General features: G+C 45.8%; 2 protein-coding genes across 3 annotated transcripts in view; one reads left to right on the top strand and one right to left on the bottom strand.

Annotated features, from left to right (window-relative positions):
* The window catches only part of mettl15 (methyltransferase 15, mitochondrial 12S rRNA N4-cytidine), a 103918-nt gene extending 92367 nt beyond the window's left edge, over positions 1 to 11551 (bottom strand). The window contains exons 1-2 of the mRNA XM_069181528.1: positions 11213 to 11551; positions 2773 to 3028 (exon numbers count right to left, since the gene is read on the bottom strand). Of these exons, the coding sequence (XP_069037629.1) occupies positions 2773 to 3027 (255 nt within the window). The 5' untranslated portion in view covers position 3028; positions 11213 to 11551. The remainder of the gene's footprint in view (positions 1 to 2772; positions 3029 to 11212) is intronic.
* Positions 11552 to 11840: 289 nt separating this feature from the next.
* The window catches only part of kif18a (kinesin family member 18A), a 34614-nt gene continuing 23337 nt past the window's right edge, over positions 11841 to 23117 (top strand). Inside the window, exons 1-6 of one of the 2 annotated variants that reach the window (XM_069181526.1) lie at positions 11841 to 12058; positions 13771 to 14213; positions 15394 to 15551; positions 17097 to 17201; positions 18154 to 18264; positions 18786 to 18983. In XM_069181526.1, coding sequence (XP_069037627.1) covers positions 13892 to 14213; positions 15394 to 15551; positions 17097 to 17201; positions 18154 to 18264; positions 18786 to 18983 — 894 coding nt within the window. In that variant the 5' untranslated portion in view covers positions 11841 to 12058; positions 13771 to 13891. Of the gene's footprint in view, positions 12059 to 12141; positions 13412 to 13770; positions 14214 to 15393; positions 15552 to 17096; positions 17202 to 18153; positions 18265 to 18785; positions 18984 to 23117 lie in introns of those variants that run through there. The other variant, XM_069181527.1, reaches the window with a different exon arrangement.

The following is a 23117-nucleotide window of genomic DNA, read 5'->3' as shown; positions in this document are numbered from 1 at the left end:
GTGATATCAAAGATGCCGGCTAATACACCTAAAGCCACCTTCTTGGTCATGTAGAGCACTAGAGTCAGCCACCACTGGCTAAGGCCTTTGATTGACCCCAGGGGATGCCTTCATTGCTTTCCCGTGTTTAAACGATGCACTCTGTCTAGCCCCGGGGGCTTCACCATGGTCAACCATATTGTGGGGCATCAGGAACCACCTGAATTGGACTTTTCCTATTTCTTTTAGCAAAGGTCTGAAATGGGTTCCACCCCAGTTATATCTCAGTCTTGTCACTGGAAAATGGGATTCTTTCACCACAGTAGAGCACAGCACAAGTTTCCAACAGCTGGCAGTGCTGAAAGTAGTGATGTACACCTGTAGGCACTTCCCTGGTGGAATACCTGGAGTAGCTCTTAGCCGGGCTACATGCAGCCCCTTCTACCAGTTAAATAACTTTCTGTGTGCAGGTGTTGTGCTTTCACGGAGGTGGTGAACACAGTAGCTCTCAGATTCCGGACAGAGCAGGGAGCGATGAGCCTTTACAATGCCTGCGAATGGCCTGGGACAGTAGGGAGTAAGGCCTGGCCCAGCGGGCTGGGATGTAGTAAAACGTGCTGGACGAATTTACCCTATTTTTCCTGCCCTGGCGATTCTGCTGAATGAGCTCTCTACACCTGCAGCAAGTCTGTGGGGAGAGGAGCTCTCCTCCCGAGCTGTGTGGGAAGCTGCTGAGTAGATAATGGCAGCATTTACCCACTTGCAGTAATTGTAGCTTTTGCTCTTAGACTCCCTTCATCTCTAAAGTGCTCCCTTCATGCACACCAGTGAATGAAAAGAGTGTCATACAGAGGTAATTTGTTAACAGCTGCACAAATCAAAACATTGCCCTCCTGTTTCTTTTTCTCATGACTGACGAGAGACTGTTCGGCAAACACACAAGAGCGTTCCCTCCGGCTCCCTGAGAGTCCGGGGATGCCTTCGGTCAAGGTAAAAACCCCTTTCAGCCTGCTCCAGTCCTGTAGGCCCACTGGCACCCGGACAGGGCAGCTCGGCCTTGAGAGACCCAGAGAGCCAACAGCAGCCCCCGGGATTTCAAAGACACGAGTTCTCCATGTTCTCTGCTGCAATGGACAGTGACCCAACCATCGCTTCCCACGTTCGGACACATGAACGTTTCCACACGAAAGACGGGTCTCATTCTCCGTCTGCGTTACCCACAGACCTGAAAGAATGTTAGGATCTATAAGCTGTGACCCACTTGACTCTGATGTTTTCTTGTCCTGCACTTTTCCCCCCTCACTTTCCCCACTTAAAACATTTCTTTCCTGTGCGAGATCAAGGGGACAGATCATCTGCATCGATATGAAAACCTCACTGCCATCACCAGCAGCATGCCACCCTCACACTGTAGTTACATTATAACGTCCCCTCTTTTAAAACGTCTGCCTTCCTTAAACAGGAATGAAGCCGCCTGCAGTTTATACCTGCCATCATGACTGACCGTACTGCTAGAATACTCCTGATGAGACGTTAGGGCATTTTTATACCTTAATATGGAATTACATCACTCAGTCCCACAGAGCTCTTTTTCCATCCCTTGACCAACTTCACAAAGTTCGTGGGGACTAGAACAGGCGGTGCTTCCTTTTTAAAAAAAGGCATTGGAATGTCATTCGTTTTTGTTTGGGGGGGGGTGTCTCTTTCGGAAAGGGCACATAACTGGCTTCGCCCAGAATACTGTGTGTACTTGAAAGAAGCGTGTCAGTAAATTCATCAATACACCAAAAAAAAAAAATTAACAGTGGACTCTGACATGAAACGGGCAAATATTTAAAAATGGCCTTCTGAGCGTGTGAGAAGAGCTGGCAACTTCCCACGCACCAGTTGGCCTCAGTGGCTCACAGAGTTATTAAATACGGGGCCTAAATGTTTTAATGGACTGGTGGTGGTGTGAATTCTAGCTTCGCAGCACACCAGCTGACTCACTGTGTGACCCTTAGAGGCCTGGCTGCCTTTCCCACATCGTGCTTCAGCCCTTGGCGGCCAGGCTAAGTAGAGCGACATGTGCCCTCCTCCACTGGCCACCAGGCAACCTCCTTATCTCCTTCCTAGAGCAGAAGGGCTTGACTCATGCCCATCTGTCCTGATAGAGGATTAGCAAACCGAGGCCTGGCAACACACGGCCCAATTTACAGATCTTTCGCTTCAGAGTAAAATTTAAAAAAAAAGTGCGAAAACAACCAGATTACAAATAAACAAGTTCAGTGCATGTGTTTCAAATGGCAAGAAGAAAGCTCAGAAACTCTCGAGTTCACCTTCCTCTGCAGTTCGATGCAGTTTACTTGAGGGGTGTACTGGTGGGGACCAATCCAGTCCCTTAGAAGCCCCCTGTTCTATCCTGTCCCCCATTCCCAAAGACACTGGATTAATTCATCACCGTGCTGATTGGGTTGAACATTACTGTAGGTGTTAATCTGCCAGTTAGCGTGCCCACCTGCACTGCTGTTCCGCAGATCTTGAGACAGCAGACAGAGACAGGACTGTGGGTCTCTGTCTGTCAGTATCCTTATTGGAGAGACCCCGGATCACGAGCGGAATCTCAAATTCACTTTGGCATCCAATCACTAGTTTGTACAGACTTCTCTTCCACTGCAATATTCGGCAAAACGTTTTTTTTACCACCTCCATCCCATTTGTCCATGATGTGGCAAGACCCCGTCTGCCCTAGCAGCCTATATTTCTTATTTATTTTTTTCCTGCACTCAAAAGAACAGGACGGCCCGAGCTCACCTGACCAGGTTGGGGTTCCAAGCACTTCAGCACCTCCTTCACCATGACGGGTGTGTGCAGTTCCCTGCCCGGCCCAGAGGTGGCGCTTTCGGAGAAAACTTGGCACGCCTGCCTTGTGGCGGACCTCTGCAGTGACCGTGCCTGCCGCGGAAGGCATCGCCGAAACCTCCTGGCTGCGACTTCCAGGACCACGTGTCTGCAGAGGCGTCCCCATGGCCTTGTGGGAAAATGGTGGGAGGCGGCGGCCCAGGGCATGCTGGGCAAGAGCATGGAGAAAAGAATGCACCTGGATTAGACTCACGGAGAGCTACATTCTCCCAACTCATAACAGAGGGGGCTTTTGGGTCTTACAAGTGAACTAAGCATGCACCAAAGACTGTTTCGCACCGCACGACGGGTTTAAATACGCTATATTTTGGGGGTTCGAAAAAATCAGCATTGATGTGTGCATTTCAACCCATCATAAAAAGTAAAATGTACACAATAACTTCCATTTACATCACAAAAAAATGTAAATGTCCAGGTGCGTGCAGTGCCATATTCTGCTATTCTGAATGAGGCAACAAAACTTCTGGTGACATGTTGTGGCCCTATGACATTGTAAACAAAGCAGGCTTGTGAATACAGTACATCTCCTTTAATCCAACAGAAATATCGCTCTGGATTTCGAGATGGTTTTGCTGATTAATGCCATTTACATTGGAACATTTGTGCACTGAAATGTCTGCGGCACCACCTGTACTTATGCGCTCGGACATCACATTACATCAGTCGTGACAGTGACTAGTGAGCAGGAAGGGCCGCATCACGTTGCAATTCGTGGGGACTCTCGCTCTGTTTGCGATAACATGGCGACTTATCGCACTGTCGAGAAGTTCACGATTGTACGAATATTGTGACGTTTGTAAACAAAAAACTTCTGTAATGTCAATGAATTTATTTTGTTACTGAGATTTAATAACCGGTCTGAGAAATGGTGTGCCCCTCTAAAAACAAGTACAGTTCAAGAGGAAGTACAAGATCTTCGATGGATTTCTGACAGAGGCGTGCATCTGGACACGATTCTGGACCTTAAAGCACTAACATTCGAAAGGAAAGGGGAATGCAGTTCTGATTTCCTTCTACCGCTAAAAAAAATGAGAGCAACGCTTGTAAGGATAGTCGTCAGCTTTAATTCGTGGGAACGATGCGGAAAAATACTGCTTAAGCTTTGGAAACTGGGGAATATTCAAAAACTCCCTCATGGAGAGTAGGCAGGTGGCTTGGAAACAGTTTAAACCAGTTAGGAAATAAGCGTGGGATTGCGGCAGGGACTCTTTTCTGTTACAAGCCACAGAAATGGGATGGGACAGGCTTGCTGTATCATGCACAGCAGCAGATTGTCCCCTCAGTGAGAAATCTCCAAACGCGCTGCCTAGCCACACTTTGAGGGCTAGCCTGCAGCAGAATAGCAGATCGGGGGCTCCCAGAACGCGTCACCCTCAGCTAAGGCTATGAGGAAGTAGCAGACTCTGCTCAGTGCCTGGTGAGACCTGGGAGCCTCAACAGTTTACCTACTCAAGGATCCCAGTAGCTGAGAAACACCAATGCACTCTTCCTGACTGAGGCCACAAACGTGGTGCAGTGGTCAGGGTTACGGACGGATAACCAGAACATTCTGGGCTCAAATCCCAGGTGAGTCAGCGTTCAGAAATTCCCTCAGACTGCTCTGTTGTTCTGTTGGATAAACAGGCACAAATTTAAGTCACCCTGGACAGGCCATAAAACATCTTTATAAGAAAGTGCAAACGCCACTAAACATTCTCTGTTGATTCCGTTTGCTGTTCCTCTAGCGAAACCAGAGCAGGTGCAAAAAGAAGCACATTTATGTGCGGGCCGCTTTTCAGCACTTGTATGAAAAGGCAGCAGAAGTTCTCCATGCAATGCATGGGACGATTTTCGTGACAAGAAAATAAGTCAAGAAATTCGTTTTCAAGAAATGGAAAACCACCCTTCTGGGGAAAGGAGGAGGCAGGGAACCCAAACCACTAACTCCCAGAGCAAAGAGAGCTGACAGAACTTATACACCACACGATAACAGTGCATAGGACCCTGCACAGCTCCCCTCCACAGCATGGACAAGAACATGAACCAGGGCATTCGAGAACTACGGTCGGTCAGACTAAACTGCACCACAATATTTACTCAGCGCACAGACGTCTGACCTGATCCTATTTTTATATATGGAAGCAAGTGCAAAGATCAGATAACTTCGGTACTGAAAGTGCTACTTTTCAAAACCCTTTTCTGTGCCTGAGCTAACACTGCAGTCCCTGTCTGACCACACTTGCAACCATCCCAGATGCAAGTAATCAGAGCGCACTAAGAAAACACAATCACTCTGAAGGAAACTAAATATATCTTTCTGTGGATCGACTGCTTTGTATGTGTTTTATTTCCCCCCCGAGCAACAGGCTGAGATAGTGGGCTGTTAATTGTGGGGTCAGGGACTTCCAAGAGCATCGTGCACCCCAACAGCAACTGTCTCCCCTCCTCCTGTCTATTATGCTGAGCAGTGAGCCAGGAGAAAGCAGGTCTCACTGGGATTCAAACACTGGCCTCTCGATTTCTGCAGAAGACGCTCCAGTTGCTCAGCAAACTGTTATTTTGGCTTCATCGCCACAGAGCAAAAGAAAGAGGGGTCAACAGAAATTAGCAGGGGATCTGTGACAGCCTTTAAACACTGGCAGTAACAGCTTCAGAGCAATGGGTTGAGCTGAGGAAAGAACAGCAGGCCATGTAAGACCTCCCAATGACAGGCAATACCCTATCATTCTGTATGAGTAACCACACCACCAACCCTGTGATCTGCAGTGACAAAGTTGGAAGAGAGAAATCAGGGTGCACTGAGGCACCTTCAAAAATCAGTGCGAGTTTTTGGGATTCACAACCTGAATACATTACCACTGTCAAGGGAAAAAAAAACCCATTCGGGAACAGATGGCTGATATTTTAAATACAGCACACTGCAGCGTTGCTGTCTTGTCTTGGTGTTGGAGGCTCAGGAGAGACAGGGATACGTGACGGCCACCGGAACTGTGTGTCAGGGTTTTCACACCACTGCGTGTCTCAAACAGGACTTTATTAATTTAGGAAAATCCGCAGAGCGCCGGTGACTCACTCTGTTGTCACCCACATGTTGCACTCCTTAAATTTCAAAGCAAAACACTGCTGCAGCTCAGGGAGGGCAGAAACTTACTGCGATTATTTGCCTTTCATACTTTTCACTTCACAGCAACCACAGTGCCACTGTAGAAGTCTTCTGCATTACAAAAACTGGTACTTTCTGATTCCCTGTTGTTTTGTTAATCCATCATTGTCAGTTACCACCATCATTCTTACATATAAACAAAACAGCAGCGTTGTATTGGAGAGGACTGTTTCTTTAAATGCAGGAACTTGAAGGATGCACATTATAGGGGAGAATATACACCGCAGGAAATACAGGAGAAAGACAAGAGCATTGGACAAAAACAATGCTGGTGAAAGAATATACACATGAGATCCCTGTACTCAGGTGGCCTTCTGATGCTCCAGCTAAACATAACTCTTCTGACTAGATCTCAGCACAGCCCCTACATAGAAAGAATACAGTGACACTGAAACGGTTGGGCTTACTAACATAGCTCCTGACGTAGCTTATATCTATATATATATAAATTGTTCTTTTTGCAGAAGAACAGTGTGCGTTTGAGGGTGGATAGGATTTAGTCACAAACAGATGACACATTCTTTAGCACCTGTTTCACGACTGAAGCCCTACCAAATGATTTTGCATAACTTTCGCATTAATAACAGAGTCTTACTTTGAAGAAAAAAAAAATATAGACCTCTTCTTCGTTTGCATGGCAACCTCTCGTTGGCCAATCAGCGCAGCCTGTTAAGTGTCTGCGCGGCTGTACCAATTTCCCTGACTCTTGCATTCTCTCATTTGTCTTACAGGGGGGGGGGGGAAATGATTAGGCCTACACGTTCACAATAAAACAAGTCAAATACTCAGAGACGTAAAAGTATGCGCAAAGGATTTCTTGAAAGCCAGTATTTAAGGGCAGACCAACCAGACCATTGTTAACAAGCTGTCTTATGAAATATTTAGTCCGCTAGTCAAATTTGTCCTTTACCAAATTAGAAAAGTCAGTGCTGTCATCCCGATAGTTTCATCATGCACATCCTTTATTAGAGTTCAATAAATCACCACAGCGCTGGAATTCTTGGATTTACTTCTAAATGGGTTTATTGTAATAGGGACGAAATCTTTTGCATTTTTCTTGTACGCGGAGATGACAAATGCAAGGACCTGGAAACAATTGCTTCAGACGGTGTGTTAGAATTTGTCGGGGCAGCAGTTTCTGAGAAGCCACGGCGCCCCTCTCCCACCCACATACTGTGTGTAACCCCCCCCCGATAGGCGCAAATATTAGGACGCATGGCCCCTAAGGGATTTGTTGCCTCACAGGAAAATAACAGCACCTGGACTAAGCTGTTCAACAGGGAGATACCCCAAGACTACACATAACCCCAGGGACACCTGTTGCTTAACATTATTACAGTACAAAGTATGTAATGCTTTCCTCCTCTGCAGAATAATGAATTCACCAAATTTAAAGACATGAGAATGAGCCACAGTCAAGTGTGTGACCAACTCTGTCGATGCAAGACTGGACTTATCAAACCTAGTCACTATCTTTACCTATTTGCAAGCATTCACTTCCTAACTTTAACAAGAAAGCTGATTCAACGTCTCAAGAGAAAGAAAACTGCAGCTTCAACCAAGGCTTTACAGTTATCCGATGCCTGATCTGTCCCCTTTACCGAGAAGTCTCCTGCTGAAAAATACTCCTCATGTGAAAAAACTCAGGAAAATCCAGACAGATGCTTGGGGAGTCCAGTTAGACTCCACCTTCCATTCCACCAGTCACCCAGGAACTGGGCTCCATTATTTCAGTCAAGGAAAGACGAACTGGGGGTTCACTTGATTGGAGAGTTTCAGACAGGTCCTAGTTTCAGTTTAAGACAACACTATCACCTGATTAAATGCATTGGTAAAAAAAACTCACAAAAGCTTTTTCGCTCTGTTTTCCTGTCTTCTGCAATTTCCCTCACGAGATTAATAAAGTTATCTAATAATAATAATAATAATAATAATAATAATAATAATAATAATAATAATTGCTTACACTTATATAGCGCTTATCTGGACACTCCACTCAAAGCGCTTTAGAGGTAATGGGAGGAGGAGGAGTTGGGAGGAGAGCACAGTAATGAAGCCAATTCATAGATGGGGATTATTAGGAAGCCATGATTGGTAAGAGCCAATGGTAAATTTGGTCAGGACACCGGGGTTACACCCCTACTCTTTTCGAGAAACACCCTGGGATTTTTAATAACCAGAGAGTGTCAGGACCTCAGTTTTACGTCTCATCCAAAGGACAGTGCCTGTTTACAGTATAGTGTCCCCATCACTATATTGGGGCATTAGGACCCACACAGATCACAGGGTGAGCACCCCCTGCTGGCCCCACTAACACCTCTTCCAGCAGCAACCTTAGTTTTTTTCCCAGGAGGTCTCCCATCCAGGTACTGACCAGGCTCACACCTGCGATATGGCTGCCAATCTATCTTATTTATAAATGCTTTTGTATCCTTTATACACCTCCTGCAGATGGGAGAGAACTACCCACACCCTCCTGGCTCCTGTACTCCAACATTGCATCTCTTAAACAAGGGACAATCAACCCCAAATGTATTTAAAGTAAACGAGAGAATGTGATCCAGATGTTAAAAAAAATATCTGACTTTTTTGTTAAAGATCCAAACACAAAACGAGCCTACCTAAAATAAGCACATGTTTAATGTGCACCATTATACTGAGACGGCCTGTTTCATTTCCCATTCGAAAGAAGCTAAATAAAGTCCAAATTACTCCCATCTGACGAAACACAGGCAGGGCTAATATAAACCGTGGCAGAATTGAGACGAACGTCTCCTTTTGATCTTTGAAGACGAAAAAAAAATGCTTAGTCTCGGAGCCAAAGTCATTTTTTTCTCAGTGTTTAATTACACCAACACAAATACGAGGGACTGTTAGATGCTTGAATGTTGTGCGCTATCCACGCATAGGCGCCTGTCATTTGTCAACAGTTACAGCCCTTGCATCTAGCGTCTGATGGGCTTTTGGACGCTTTCCCTCTCCAAGTCGTGTGGGACAAGAAATTGGATTGTTTTAACCGCAAAAACCGGAAAGATGCACGCCGCTGATAAAGAATTGTTTGCTAGGTGTATCCAGTTCTGTTAACAGCGGGTGCATTCGCCAAACCCCCCTCACTGAATTTACGGGTCTGTCATCCAGTCCTTCGTCTTTCTTCAGTCATTTGCAAGGGATCGTGTTAGTGCTGTCAAACTGAGCCAGTTAGCGGTTCCACTCGTACTTCAGGGTCATAAGCTGGAAAAGAAACCACCAGACCTGGCACTCAGGTCCTGCCTCATACCCGTCTCAATCTATGCAATTTATATTGTAGGAAATGTTTTTGTTTTAGAATGTATACACAGCTGCAAAACAGAAAGAAACAAAGGGCAAAGCCTCCAGATTCCATATCGATAAAGTAACTTCCCCCCGTTCCTTGACCTTTCTTCCTGCAAATGAAAACAAGATTGTGCCCATCTCCCGCGGACGCTGGAGAATTATTTAATCAGATGCGGGACTTCACTTTAAGGGGGGGGGAGAGAAAGTTCTGGAAAGAGCAGCCCAAAACTGTTTCGTTTATCAGACTCAAGCTGTTTTGTGAGGTATTCCGGGTGCTTTAATTAGTATTGGGGGTTTACAGATTAACAGGAATTTACTGCAACATCTGTCTTCTGTTTATAGACGTATGCTTGCAGACACGTGTCTTGTAATTATCTCTCTGCTCCCACCTCCCGTCTTACGCCGTCTTCGCTTAGAAACCCCCAGCAGCGCTTAAAAAAAAGCTACGACGAGTCCGCATTCAGAGTTTGGGCTGAGGATGAGAAATCAAAATAGTCCTAAGAGCTACGTTCGGTATTAGGTTTAGAAAACAGCAGCTGGCAAACCTGCCTTTATCTATCTGACAGCTGGGAGGCCTCCTGATTTCACTTCTTATGACAGGAGTGTGAACTGCAACCTACACCCCATTATTCGAGTCTTTATTGCATCAGGCTCTTCTTCTTTGATCGCTGCTGGGTCAGTGCTTCCTGGCTGTTGTGGGGTGAGGTCTGCCTTTTTCATGAGTGCACCCTAAAAAGCAGGTGTGTGCAGTTTCTCCTCATCGACAGAACAATCAGACACCTTTAATTCTACTGAAAAAGTAATCAATTTAACAAAGCGACAAGTAAAGGTTTATTTCATGCTGCAAAGAAAAAGGAAGACAACGTTTCGGCTGTGGAGCCTTCTTTCTGGGGGTCACGTTACCTACCTGAACTTGAATTTAACCTACTTGAAATTAACAAAGTGTTCAGGTAGAAACGGCTTAACGCCAGCACAGAACACGGGCCATGAGCACCACGTATTGCTGCTTTCCAATTATATGCCGGTGTCTTAACTAATAATAGTTGGACAACACCGATGTGTGATACAGACTAGCTCTCTCATCCCTTGCCTTTAGCTGTAAACCGAAGCAACGCCACCAAGGGGATAGTACAGCCATTGTAAAGCTGGTTGTGTAAGCAGTACTATTAGACGCGCCACCAGATCACATACTGATTCTCTGAGAAAGCTGGGCCTTCACCGAGGGCAGAGGGGTACATAGGCGATACCGGGTCTCGCAGGTTACAATTGAATGAATAGGAAACAGACATTAGATTTATGTTAAATCAGAGCCCTTAACGAAGTGCGAACCGTCTGCATCCCCCACAAGTTCACATGGTAACACGTTCTCCTAAAACTGCCATTATACAGAGTAGTTGAGACGCTACCGTTCCTATGGAAAGAGCCGGGGTTTTTTTGTTTTGTTTTGATGGAATAATCATTTCATTTCCATGTTCTCACACACTGCCATCACTATTCTAACTCCCTGCTGGAATATTCGCTTAAATGTGTTAATACACCCCGGTCAGAAAAGGCATTCATGGGTGAAACGTTTACAACATGGTTTATGCTGCTGTCTGACACATTTATCGAAGGGGTGATCCGACTCTAGCCCGTATTCTGAAACAAAATCCCCATCAGATTAATTAGGCATTTTAAATACCCGCTGTAATCAAAATGCGTACTGTTGCAGTCATAAAAACGTTGTATAGGGCGGTGTTGTGTTTTATAAATGAATAAAATTAAATTATAGATCGAGCAGTGAGAGTATCAATTTGAGCCTTTTACAGAAAACATACAATTGCAGCATACCGCATTAACTCTCACTCCCACTGTAGTTAAATTAAAATGTTAACTTACACAGTGGGCACTGTCAGTAGACACACGTGAGGAGTCCGGCAGAGGTGATGTCAAATTCGGTACATCACCGAGAAGGGCTCTACTCTACAACAAAGGTCAGGCACGTTGGTTCCGGTGTTGTAAATGTACGGTACTGTTCAGCGTTAAACCTTTGGAATATTATACAGATTTTAGAATTATGCCTTAATAAAAAAAATAAGGTGGTATTTTAAACGATTAAACAAACAAAATGACACTGAAAAGTCTGTCTACCGCCTAAAAGCGAAAACAAAATAGAAATAATAAAATTAGCGAAGTGGAAGTAATTCACGTTACATATCTAGAGCGGTGAGAGTGTTTCTTTTATTTTATAATTTAATAAAAAGCTTTGCGTGTATTCGCCTCCCCATTTCTTAGTAACGAGATCGATTATCTCCCATTAAACAGTTGATCCAAAGACAGGCTGGGGATTCGATAACACTTTTTCCCAAAACCCCACCCCCCAGCGAAGAGCCACACCGTGCTGCTCAAGTAGCTGCGGCATTACACGCTATGTTGAAAACTGGGGCGGCAGGAAGAAGCTGAAACTCCCAGATTTTCTCCCCACTCCATTCATGCACTGGCTACGCCATCTGACGCGTGACGTCAGCGGGCGTGTGCCGTGACGTCACCGCCCGTGAGCCAATCGGCTGCCGCGGGCGTAAAGCGTCTGGAATTTGAAAATGTTGTTCGAGTGCCTACTGGAAATGCTCTAGGGAAGACTGTAGTTATTCTGTTTGTTTTTTTAAAACAAGGCCGGTTGCTCCTTTAAGTTAAAATAACTTGTCGAAGGCGTTTTCTTTTTGTTAACAGATGTAAAAAAAGTGGGTGAGTTTTATCCGTTTTTAAAGGGATTGTCGGGCTCTGGGCATGCACAGTTTGAAAGATGCACGGCCTAAACGTAGGGGTTCTGCTAACCAGGCCGTTAAGTCGATTCCTAAAATTGTTTTTGTTTACTTGTTCATTGTTGCTCTAGCACTATGAAAGTTGTTTAAATCGACTTCACGGTGTATATTGCATCCTACTGAAAGTACGACTTTGAAATCGATAATTTAATTTTAGTGCATTCGGCTTCAATTTCCTAATACTTGAGTAATGCGAATTATTCAATGGCAGAGTGTCAAAACATGGTGCGAGGTGGTGACCGGCTTGTTAATGCACATTGCACGATCACCGTTTTTATTCTCTTTCGCTTTTCTCGCGTGGTTTTGCTGATCGGGGAAGTTGGTGGGTTTTCTAATGCTCTTCAATGGTTGGTATGGGGGGGGAGGTCTCGTTCAATCGTGCTGAGCGAAAGAAAATGTCGGTCGAGTCCAGGTAGAGCCGGAGACGGTTAACTCTGCCGTGTCTCACAGGCTAGCCGTGTACAGCAATGGGCTGGAGGAGAACTGGATCAGGCTGGGCGCTAGCAGTGCCCAAGACTCCGGTCGTAGCCTCCACTTCCGGGTGGCTAAACCTGCTCAGGCTGTTCCTGTGTGATTCAGAACGAAAACAAATGGATGCTTTCAGATGTGTGTAACGTCTTCAGTGCGGGTGACTGGGATAGGCGGTGACAGAATGTTGCCACAGATCTCTCCCCAAGATGGGGGTGTGTAGGCTAAATGGAAGTTTCGGATCTTTAGTGAGTACCACACAACTCAAGTTTCTCATCTTTAAGTTTTGAATCAATCCTAAAATCTCTCTGGAGGATCATTTTAACATGTCTTTTAAGTTTTCTGTTTACACCCCAAAAGAAGGCAAACTTCTTTTGATTTTTCCAGTTTATAATAATTCCTTGCAGTTGTGTAGGACTTTTCTGGACCCTCCACTCAAAGCACTTTACAGGTCATGGGGATCCCCTCCACCCCCACCAGTGTGCAGCCCCACCTGGATGATGTGACGGCAGCCATAGTGTGCCAGTACACTCACCGTACATCACCTCTCAGTGTGGAGGAGAGCAGAGTGATGAAGCCAGTTCAGAGAGGGGGGTTATTAGGAGGCCATGAGTGGTAAAGGCCAGGGGGAAATTTGACCAGGACACCGGGTTGACACCCCTACGCTTTCCGAGAAACGCCCTGGAATTTTTAATAACCACAGAGAGTCAGGACCTCGGTTTTACATTTCATCCAAAGGACGGCGCCTTTTTACAGTGCAGTGTCCCCGTCACTATACTGGGGCATTAGGACCCACACAGACCGCAGGGTGAGCGCCCCCTACTTGCCCCACTAACACCTCTTCCAGTAGCAGCCTCAGCTTTCCCAGGAGTCTCCCACCCAGGTACTGACCAGGCTCACACCTGCTGAGCTCCAGTGGGCTGCCAGCTGGGAGCTGCAGAGTGATATGACTTATGCCAGCAGTCACAATGGCTTAAATTCATATTTGTAGGGGTTTACCTGGCACAAGGTGGTGAGGGGAAAAAGAAGGCAACATGCTGAAATCACTAATTGGTTTGAAGTAGCTATTTATCATTAATTTGCATCAAATGCAGTGATCACTTGATATTAAAGTGAGTTGATTTCTTAAGCATTGAAATGTTTTGTTGTTGTTGTTGTCTTTTCCAGATCTGATCCTTGGTACGTCGTTGGATCTCTCGGTACCGGTTTTCCTTGTGTGGCTCCCGCAGAGCCACTGCGCGGCCCAGACCCGCCGGGAGAGAGACCGCGGAGGGCGGGGGGGGGCGCCATGTCCGCCGGCGACAGCGGCGTGTGCAACCACGTGAAGGTGGTGGTGCGCGTGCGGCCGGAGAGCGGGCGCGAACGGGAGGGCGGCTTCAGGAAGGTGGTCCACGTGGTGGACGGCCACATGCTGGTCTTCGACCCCAGGGAGCAGGAGGTGAGCTTCTTCCACAAGAAGGCGCCGGGCAGGGACATCACCAAGAAGGCCAACAAGGACCTCAAGTTCGTCTTCGACCACGTCTTCGGGGAGGGCGCCAGCCAGCTGCAGGTGTTCGAGAACTCCACCAAAGGAATAGTGGACGGGGTCCTGAATGGATATAACTGCACGGGTGAGTCTCGGAGATCCCCCCTGGCCAGTTGTAGCGTGGGCTGGCCTTGACTTGAAGCTGTCCGCCTGTCGATGCTGGAGAAGTGTCTCGTGACGTCCGTCAAGTGTGGATGTTTCTCTCTGGGGGAGGGGCGGCCCCTGGAGTGCTCGGTGTCCCCAAAACCAGAGAGGGACCTTTCAACCCGAACTCTGTGGGGATAGTGTGTAAACATGACAGTGCTACACGGCGGAACTGCACAGACAGCGATTGATCGATATCTAGATCTGAAGATCGGCTTTGAATCTTCTCATAGTGATCATTTCTAATGATTAGGAGCTTCAAGCTGATTTAATGCTTAAACTTGGGTCCCGTCCAGATGGGGATGTCTGGGAGCTGGGGCCCTGTGGTCCACAATTGTTGAGGGGAAACGCCCGGTCTAGTGTGTGAGAAACGGGTTTCTCCGTGTTTCTGTGATTTTTCCTCTCAATGAAGCTCTCGGGGTGCATCCTTGGTGTGAGTCGAACAGCGGGGAGGGAGCTGTGTTTCAATCAGAGTGACACATTGTTTATCAAGTTTTGGATTTAAAAGGTGGTGGGGGGGTATTGTCTTCCTGCTGTGTGAACTATTTAAACTATTTTAGGGCATCCAGCAGCTGAAGGGTGGGATTCTCATTTTGCATGCAGACCGAGTTGCTTTTTGAAAGCCGCATAAGGGTGGCCTTGATGTGTCTGGGGAATGTGCTCTGAGCCCCCTGCCCGCTGGAGGCTGACTCTCGGGTCACCAGGGCCAGTCAACGAGCTGTGCACTCCAGTCCGTCTCACTCTCTCCCAGGGGTGATGAGAGGGGGTCTTGCACTGAGGCTTGCATCATGTCCTTCGGCATCCATGCTGCCATCTTGCCCCCCTCTCATTTTAGAAAAGAAAATCGGGTGAGAAGGGTCTTATCTGGCGTGGGCGCGCATGGCTGCACAAGAGAAGGAATGAAACCATTGCAAGTCAAAGTTCATAAAGGGAATGCAAGCTGGCCGTGGTCTGGTGCACCATCCCTTCCCACCAGACAAGCATTGTTCATTGTGTGTAAGAGGTCGCAGGGTTCCTGTTTATAAGTGGTCCAGCGCAAATGAATACTTGATGCACTTGACTAGAGTACTGAAGCTGGTGACCAAAACGACGTTTCACTTCGTGTTCCATGAATGTTGCAGTGTTTGCCTACGGGGCGACCGGAGCAGGCAAGACCCACACTATGTTAGGCTCGGCGGAGGACCCTGGCGTTATGTACCACACCATGAAGGAGCTGTACAGCCGTATCGAGCAGGTTCAAGATGAGAAGGTCTTTGACATTGCCGTCTCCTATCTGGAAGTGAGTGCTTATGGAATTTTTTCTGTTTATTCTCTTAGTCCTTGGCTGGGGGTCCCAGACTCCTCTGAAATTCAAACATGCCTGAAGTCGTTGCTTTACACACAGTACTTTATAGAAATTTGTGTTTTCATATACGATATTTAAAACTGTATAGTTACATATAGGCATTGTTGCTCCTTACAATACTGTCACAGTCACCTTTTAAAGCTAATTGTACTGATTTAAATCCACTTAATAATAATAATAATTGCTTACACTTATATAGCGCTTTTCTGGACACTTCACTCAAAGCGCTTTACAGGTAATGGGGTCTCCCCTCCACCACCACCACTTAAATCAATTGATTCTTGTTAAGTTGCCTTGTCTCTTTAATGAGTTTGAGTGGCTGCTTTGTTTGAATTGTTAGGGTCGATGAATGGGACATTAACGTTGTGCGGGGATTATTGATAACATTGAGGCTGTTTTGTATTGCTTAATTTTGTTACAGTGGGAGAGGTCTGTCTTAGGCCTTCAAAAAAAGGGAAGCTTGATTTAACCTTGAATTGAATTACCTTCATTGTAAACTAAGAACTGACGTTTGGGTAGTTGCGCAGGATAAAATATGCAAATTGCTATCCTCGGTTTGGAAAGTTGCTATTTTATCATAGTAAGCGATATTCTGTTCTGTTTCAGGGTGTAAAAGGTATAAGCAGGGGTTCCCAGTCCTCGTCCTGGAGGCCCACACACCTGCTGAGCTTAATTACCCAATTAAAGCCTTAATTGAATTAATAAGCTGCTTGATTGTAACATTTGCAAGTATTTTTTTATCCCATCCCAAGAGTCTGGGGTTTGATTTTAACTAGAAAATGAATTTTTTGAAAGTAAGTTTAAAACCTGAAAACAGTCACAGTTCAATTTTATGATGTTATTAAGTCCATTACAATTTCAGTGGTGTAATGGACAACTTCTATTGGAACAAAAAATGACAGGTGTGTGGATGTCCAGACCCATGATTGAGAACTCCTGATGCAGGGAGGGAGCCTATATAAAGAAATTCTTAGAGGCACTTTTTTTTTTTATACTGCCTCTGATTATAACCCAAAACTTTCTTAATCCTCGTCCAGAGGATTTGAGGATATAATGCAACATAATATCCCTTCATGACTAAATAGCCGGGTCTTAGCATGAAAACTCTTCCTAAAAAGCTACAAAAGCACAGTGAGGTGTTTTATTTTTTAACATGAAAGTAATGGAGGACAATGAACTCCAATAAACCACGTTCTCTGGATATATTTTGTTACTTGAGCTGATGCGGACAAGATCGCATATAATTCTAAATTGGTCTTGTTGTGGAGGCCAGCTTTCTAAAACAAGGACTTAATGAAAGAGCTGCTGGCAAGAAACCACTGTTCAAATGGCATATTTAACAAATACTAAACGTCTTATCTGTCAGTAAGACTGAAAAGAAATCATGCATGAATGCATCTACAGGACGTGCTGAATTTCTGTGACAGTATTGTGCCTGTCCCAGGATGAACCTACGCGAGTAATTGTGTCTGTCCTCAGGTTTATAATGAGCAGATCAGGGACCTCCTGACGAATTCTGGGCCCTTGGCTGTCCGAGAAGACAGTGCTAAGGGAGTGGTGGTTCAGGGACTCACACTGCATCAGGTACGAGCCAGTGTCTAGCCTGCAGTGGTCTAGGCACTGGAGCACCTTTAATTAACAAAATAACACGAATCCACCGTGCTGACAGCGTGGTGTAACACGACCAGGAGCAACATCTCTTCTACGTTTATTGAACATCCATTCTCGCCAGTAGAAGACCATCAAATAGTTACAAACGAGAGGAGGCTGTTCACCCCATCTAGTCCGTTTAGTTGCTAATTGATCCAGCTGTCTCCTCCAGCAGTTCTTGAAAGAACTGGCTTCAAAATCATGGCTGAATATAGCCATGGTAGCCTAGGTGGGGGGAAAAAAATGATCTTCCATTTAAATTTTTTAGAATTGACTGCTCTATTTTTTTTACTTGTTACTTGAACCCTGTATGAATACAAGAGTATTAGAAAATGATTCTAATTTCCAAACGGTTATTAGACTGTCAAATATAGTTTAACATGATGGTTGTGCAGGTCTCCGAAAATACAGTAATGATGAACAGATGTTGGGTTCTCACACTTCTGGCTGCAACCCTATAGATATTGCGCTATTAAGAATGTAAGGGGGGCCGCCTCTCATCGGTAACGTTTTGGCCCATTCTGCTCATTTGTGGCTGAGAAGCTGAATGAAAGGCCCCGCTGAGTTAGTCCCCAGATACACTGCTGGAGCACTTTTCCAGACTTCAACTAATTCCTTTGCAGAAATGTGGATTCTAGAACTATAAAGAGAGCCTTTTTTTTTGGTTATAGAGTTCCTCTTCTTCCTCTGGTCTTGGTCACTTGAGAGAGTTGTTTGTGGTGGTTGTTAATAAGCAGCTGGAGATGTGATGGCAGCCACCATTTTTTGTTTTTCTCTTTTGTTTTAATTTGCTTTAAAAAAAAAAATCTATAAAAAAATCCCAGCATTGATTAAAGGCCTCTAAAGATAACCAAAGTTCTTTTGTGTCTCGCCCAACACTTTGTAGCCCAAATCCACAGAGCATATCCTTGAAGCTCTAGATTATGGCAACCGCAACAGAACACAGCATCCCACTGATGTGAATGCCTGCTCGTCGCGATCCCACGCAGTGTTTCAGGTAAAGGGGTGAGAGGGTACCGTCTCCATCGGGTGTGGTGCAATCATACGTCCTGTGAGGTCAGAGAGATTCCTCTAGGATAAGCTACATTAAGAAACACGAAGATGGATCATGTTTCTTCATGTAGCTTCACCTAGAAGAGAGATCCCTCGATTTGTTCAACTAAAGCTACAACGTTTTCTTACATTTTGCATCTTCCTTAGGTCTGCAACGTTTTTGGTAGGCTTCATTACTTTTTTTTATGGGGTTTTATCCTTGTCTTAATGGGCGCTAGGTGGATGATTGATTTTGGTTGGTTTAAGCCTTTCAAATTCCTTTCCACCAAGAAAATGACATCCGGACTCCGCAGGGGGTTTTCGACTTGAGTGACGTTTTTAGAACATAAGACGTGCCGAAATTGTACAGCTCTGCGTTTTCCGCACGAGTGCCTCTCCTCTCGAGGCTGGTAGACCTCCGGACGGCGCCGAGGCCGCGGGTGCCGCCGCGCCGCTCCGGCTGACGCCTCCTGGCTTCCTTTCCAGGTTTACGTGCGGCAGCGGGAGAAAACGGCCGGCATTAACCAGGACGTCCGGATCGCCAAGATGAGCCTCATTGACCTGGCGGGATCCGAGCGGGCCGGGGCCACCAACGCCAAAGGCGCCAGGTTCCGGGAGGGGGCCAACATCAACCGCTCGCTGCTGGCCCTCGGAAACGTCATCAACGCCCTGGCGGACCCTAAGGTGTGCGCCGCCCGGCGGCCTCGAAAGTTCACGCGCCAGGCGCCGCGTCGCCATGGCGCCCGTTTCTGGGTGGCGATGGCTCTGTTTCCTGCGGGTGCGGCTCAGCTCAAGTCAGAAGGGTTTGAGGTCCATTCTCTACCCTCTGCTCTCGTTTCTGTTGTTCTCTGGTTCCTCGCTGAAGTGCCAATCCTAGACGCTTCCCGCCTGGGGCCAGGCCTTTGAAGAGTGACCAGAGCTCCACCCAGGCGAGGACAGTGCTCACATGGGAATTCGGCCTAATTTGTTTTCAAGCGATGGCTTCACGACACATGGGAGTTTGCTTTAAGAGAGGAGGTTTTTGTTGAAGTTTGGAGGTGTAATATTCCCTTTCTGTAATTAGTTATCTTTTGCCGGAGCACGGTATACGGTTTCCTGGTGTGTGTATCTCATGCTGCGCTGAAACGTGAGTGGAGGAGGGTTGGACGCCTGGCAGTGAAAGATAAGACAGTTGCAGTGGCAAGGCAGTGTGGTGTATAGTATTTTGGAAGGGTGGACGAGCGTGAGGAAGACGCCCGGCGTTTATTGGAATCTGTTGATCCAACAGCTTCCTCCGGTAGTCTTCCTTAAATCAACATCCATTTTGAATGGCTTTTCATGTTCTATGTGCTTTGTTTCCAAATACCCACGAACGTCTTGTGTCGAAAGGGGGGCCTCATGCCTTTCTATCCCAAAAGCGCTCAGGGTTCGTTTCCGGCTCTGTATTTCCCAGCTGCGCCTGGCGCAGTTCGGTGGCTGTCCGCGCCTGCTGTGATGGTTCCATTCAGCGATTGCGAGTGCCCGGGTCGAACCTTCTCCAGGCTGCTCCCTGGATGCTTGACTTCTTGGTGTACGAGGCAAAGGTGGAGCTCTGCTGCCTCACGTGGCACCCGGGCCTGTCTTTCTGATGAATACATACTGTTGCCAGTGGTGGAGAGTTCTCCAAGGCCATGGTGCATTTGACAGAGCTGTCTGCCTATAGATGAAAAGTTGCAGGATACCCAGTTTATATGACACTTCAGCCAGCTGAGCAGACTACTTAACAGTTGAAGTTTTGGCAGCTGAACAGACTTAAAAACACGATGCCTGTGTGCGGTGTATTCTAAACGCTTGTTTAGGAAAAGAGAGGGAAGCAAAAGCAGTTTTTGGTCTGGGGGAAAAAAAATACCTTTTTCTTCCATGGCTGATATTTCAAATCGAAGGCCAGTTAAACAGAGGCAGATAAGTATGTGTCATTGGTTTTATTCTGTCTCAAATCCATGGCAATGACAATTACCCTCAGGAGAGTTTCTGTGTGGGTTCTTCTTAGAAAAGCTTTAAGTGTACTGTCTGAATTACACCCAGATTTCTTTCTTGGGAACATCCAGCACATAAAAGTTGAAGTGCCCTTTCTCCTGTTTTTTTTGCCAAGTTTATTGCTGTGAAATCCTTTTCTAATAAGGGGCAAATTTTTAATGTCTTCCCTAAATTGTCCAAGGTCACATGGATAATACTGGAGTCTTTGTTTAGGCTTGTTCTACTGCTCAGCAGCTCTTGCTGCGTTGTAATGAAGAGCTGCTATGTTGGCGTAAAAAAAACGGAGCCGTTTGCCAACAGGACATACACCTACTCTGTGATAGTTGCTCACTTGAGCTCTTTACAGAAAAAAAAGTGTTAAAGGGAAGATTTGCACTGAACATTTTTTTTAAGATCATATCTACTCAATCATGCACCCTGTTATTTTTTTTTCTTCAAATACTGTAACTGTTTTTCTTTTAAAAAAAAAGTTTAGTTCAAAGTATCCCACCGGCATCTCATTTAGCGTTTTTTTTATTGTCTGGGTTTTGGATCTCTGAAGCTGTCATTCTTGGCTGCACCTTCGATTTTATGTGAGTGCTGTACATTCTTGCCTTTGACTTGATGGATTGATAGACGATCCCCACTAATCCCTCTTTTGTAACTCATATTTGAGGATATACCTTGGAATTATGCCTTGAGGTGGTGATTTTTTTTTTCCCCCTGAAATTGTGTGCTGTTTTTGAAGAGAAAATTGCTGAAAACTTGAATACATTGCCCACATTTGCAAGACACGTCCTTTGCCTGTTTCCAAGTTTTAGTGCTGGTTCTTGTAGAACCCACACACAACGCTTGTAAATATATTACGTTAATGGATTCCCTCAGCCCACCTGTACAGTTTTGGACTGCTGCTATATCCAAAGGTTACTCTTTGCCAGTCCCGGGGGGTTGCTCTTTAGACTGGGCTTGCTTTAATTGTTTCCAGCACTAGCTGGAGCACTGGGCTGCAGAGTTAACCCCAGTTCTGTATTAAAGGATTACCGTTGTCCCGCTGCATCTGTGCAGACGTTTTATAAGGTTCGGTAGGCTTGCTCGCAGACACGAAGGGTTAAAGAAAATTGTGATTGCATGAGCCTCCAAGCCTCCTAAGCAGTAAAACAGGTGATGGAAACCATTATGCTGTCGTAATCAATCCCATATTTTTTACGATGCTCCAAGGGTATATTATCAGTTCTAATTCATGGGGTTCCGCTGTTGGAGAGTGGATTAGAGCAAACTCGAGTAAAATGTGTTAATGTGGGGTTAAAATACTTATAATGTGGCCTTCGTCTGCTGTTTCTTTCTAAAACAAAGTGTATTTACATCGCCAGTCGGGAGAAATAAGTTATGAATTTTGTGAGCTCTGTCCCAGAGCTGGGGGGGGGGGAGTGTTACAAAGGAAGAAAAAAAAGAATATTTTTCCACAGCTGGTTGGATGAGGTGGTCTGAAAAACAAAGCTTTAACGTGGACAAAGTTGCTGAATTACTCACGGAGCCCTATGGAAGCTGCTACAGTACATGGGATTGTTAGTGCTATGTGGTGTTTGATGCTTATATTTTTTTAGTGTGTTTAAAACAAAAACGAAGGCGCTGCTGTCAGGCTCCATTGCCAATCCTGTTCTGTAACTGGCTCATTTTTCCGAGTGGTTTATGGCTGGCTCTGTGGACTGGGCTGATCTAGAGCGTTTGGGTATTGTTTCACACTATCTGCATTCATTAGCTTGTTACTAAGTAGTCTCAGCTTCCTCTTGTCCCTAGGGGAAGGTTGCATGTAAGGCACTCACATTTATGTCTGAACGTACTGTCAATGTACAGTAATATGATCCCCCAACTACAGGATGAGCAGGGTCTGTCTGTGTGGTTGTGCCCGTCTGTCCTTGTCTCTTTAGATGTCACTGCACCGGGACATCTGCTGCAAGACAAAAGGAGAGGCCACGGGTTTTTTGTCTGTTTATCCAGTTTGCAGGTTCCCTTAGTGCAAAGGCGTTTCATTCAGTATCATTTTGTTCCAGATTAAGCAGCCCGAGATACCCAATAGCCTTCCATCTGTCTGCGGGTTTTTCTGTAGAACTTTTACAGGAATATCTTATTTGTCTGGCTGACCCCTTTCTCTTTGGCAGTTTATGGCTAAGCTGCTTGTCGCAGAGCCTGGCAATGCACAGATTTCTAATTGACAATCCTGCGGCGCTACCCTTAAGTCCATCCCTACGTTCAGACTGATTTGGATGTGCAGTTTTATGGGCTGGACTTCTGAAACCGCTTCAGGGGGGGAACAAAATTGTGATTATGTGTTACACAGAACCCACCTTGGCTTTCCCTCTGCTCTGTTAGCCCGGCTTCACGACATCCAAGAATTCCGTCACAGGCTCCTGTCTGTTCGCATGAAGCTGCTGCCATCAAATATCCAGCTACCTCCCCAGGTCTTAAGGTTTCACAGAATTGCTATGGAGGATTTCACAACAGGCATGTGTAGTGGTTACACCTTTAAGAATGCAGTCTGAAAGACGGGCTTTTTTTTGTTTAAGAATAATGTTTGGAATGCATCGCATGGTTGTAATCGGGGGGGAAAAGTGTGACATTATTTTAATGTTCTTGTATCTTGCCCACTGGGCTGCGATCTCCCAATAATTTCTGCCAGTTGGTGAGGGCTGATCTTTCTTAAGGTAGCGCTTCCATTGAGTTTCATACCCAAGGTAAACATCATCTATTGTGTTGCGATTCTGGTGGCCTCGCCACCTCCATCCCTTCGAATGCGCTTTTCAGTCTGTGCAGCGAAAATCGTTACTAACGACACCCGATGACCCA

Source organism: Lepisosteus oculatus, chromosome 21 (genome assembly GCF_040954835.1).
Source record: "Lepisosteus oculatus isolate fLepOcu1 chromosome 21, fLepOcu1.hap2, whole genome shotgun sequence".
NCBI lineage: Eukaryota > Metazoa > Chordata > Actinopteri > Semionotiformes > Lepisosteidae > Lepisosteus > Lepisosteus oculatus.
Note: the sequence above shows the minus strand (reverse complement) of the source record. Positions and strands in the feature narration are given on the sequence as shown.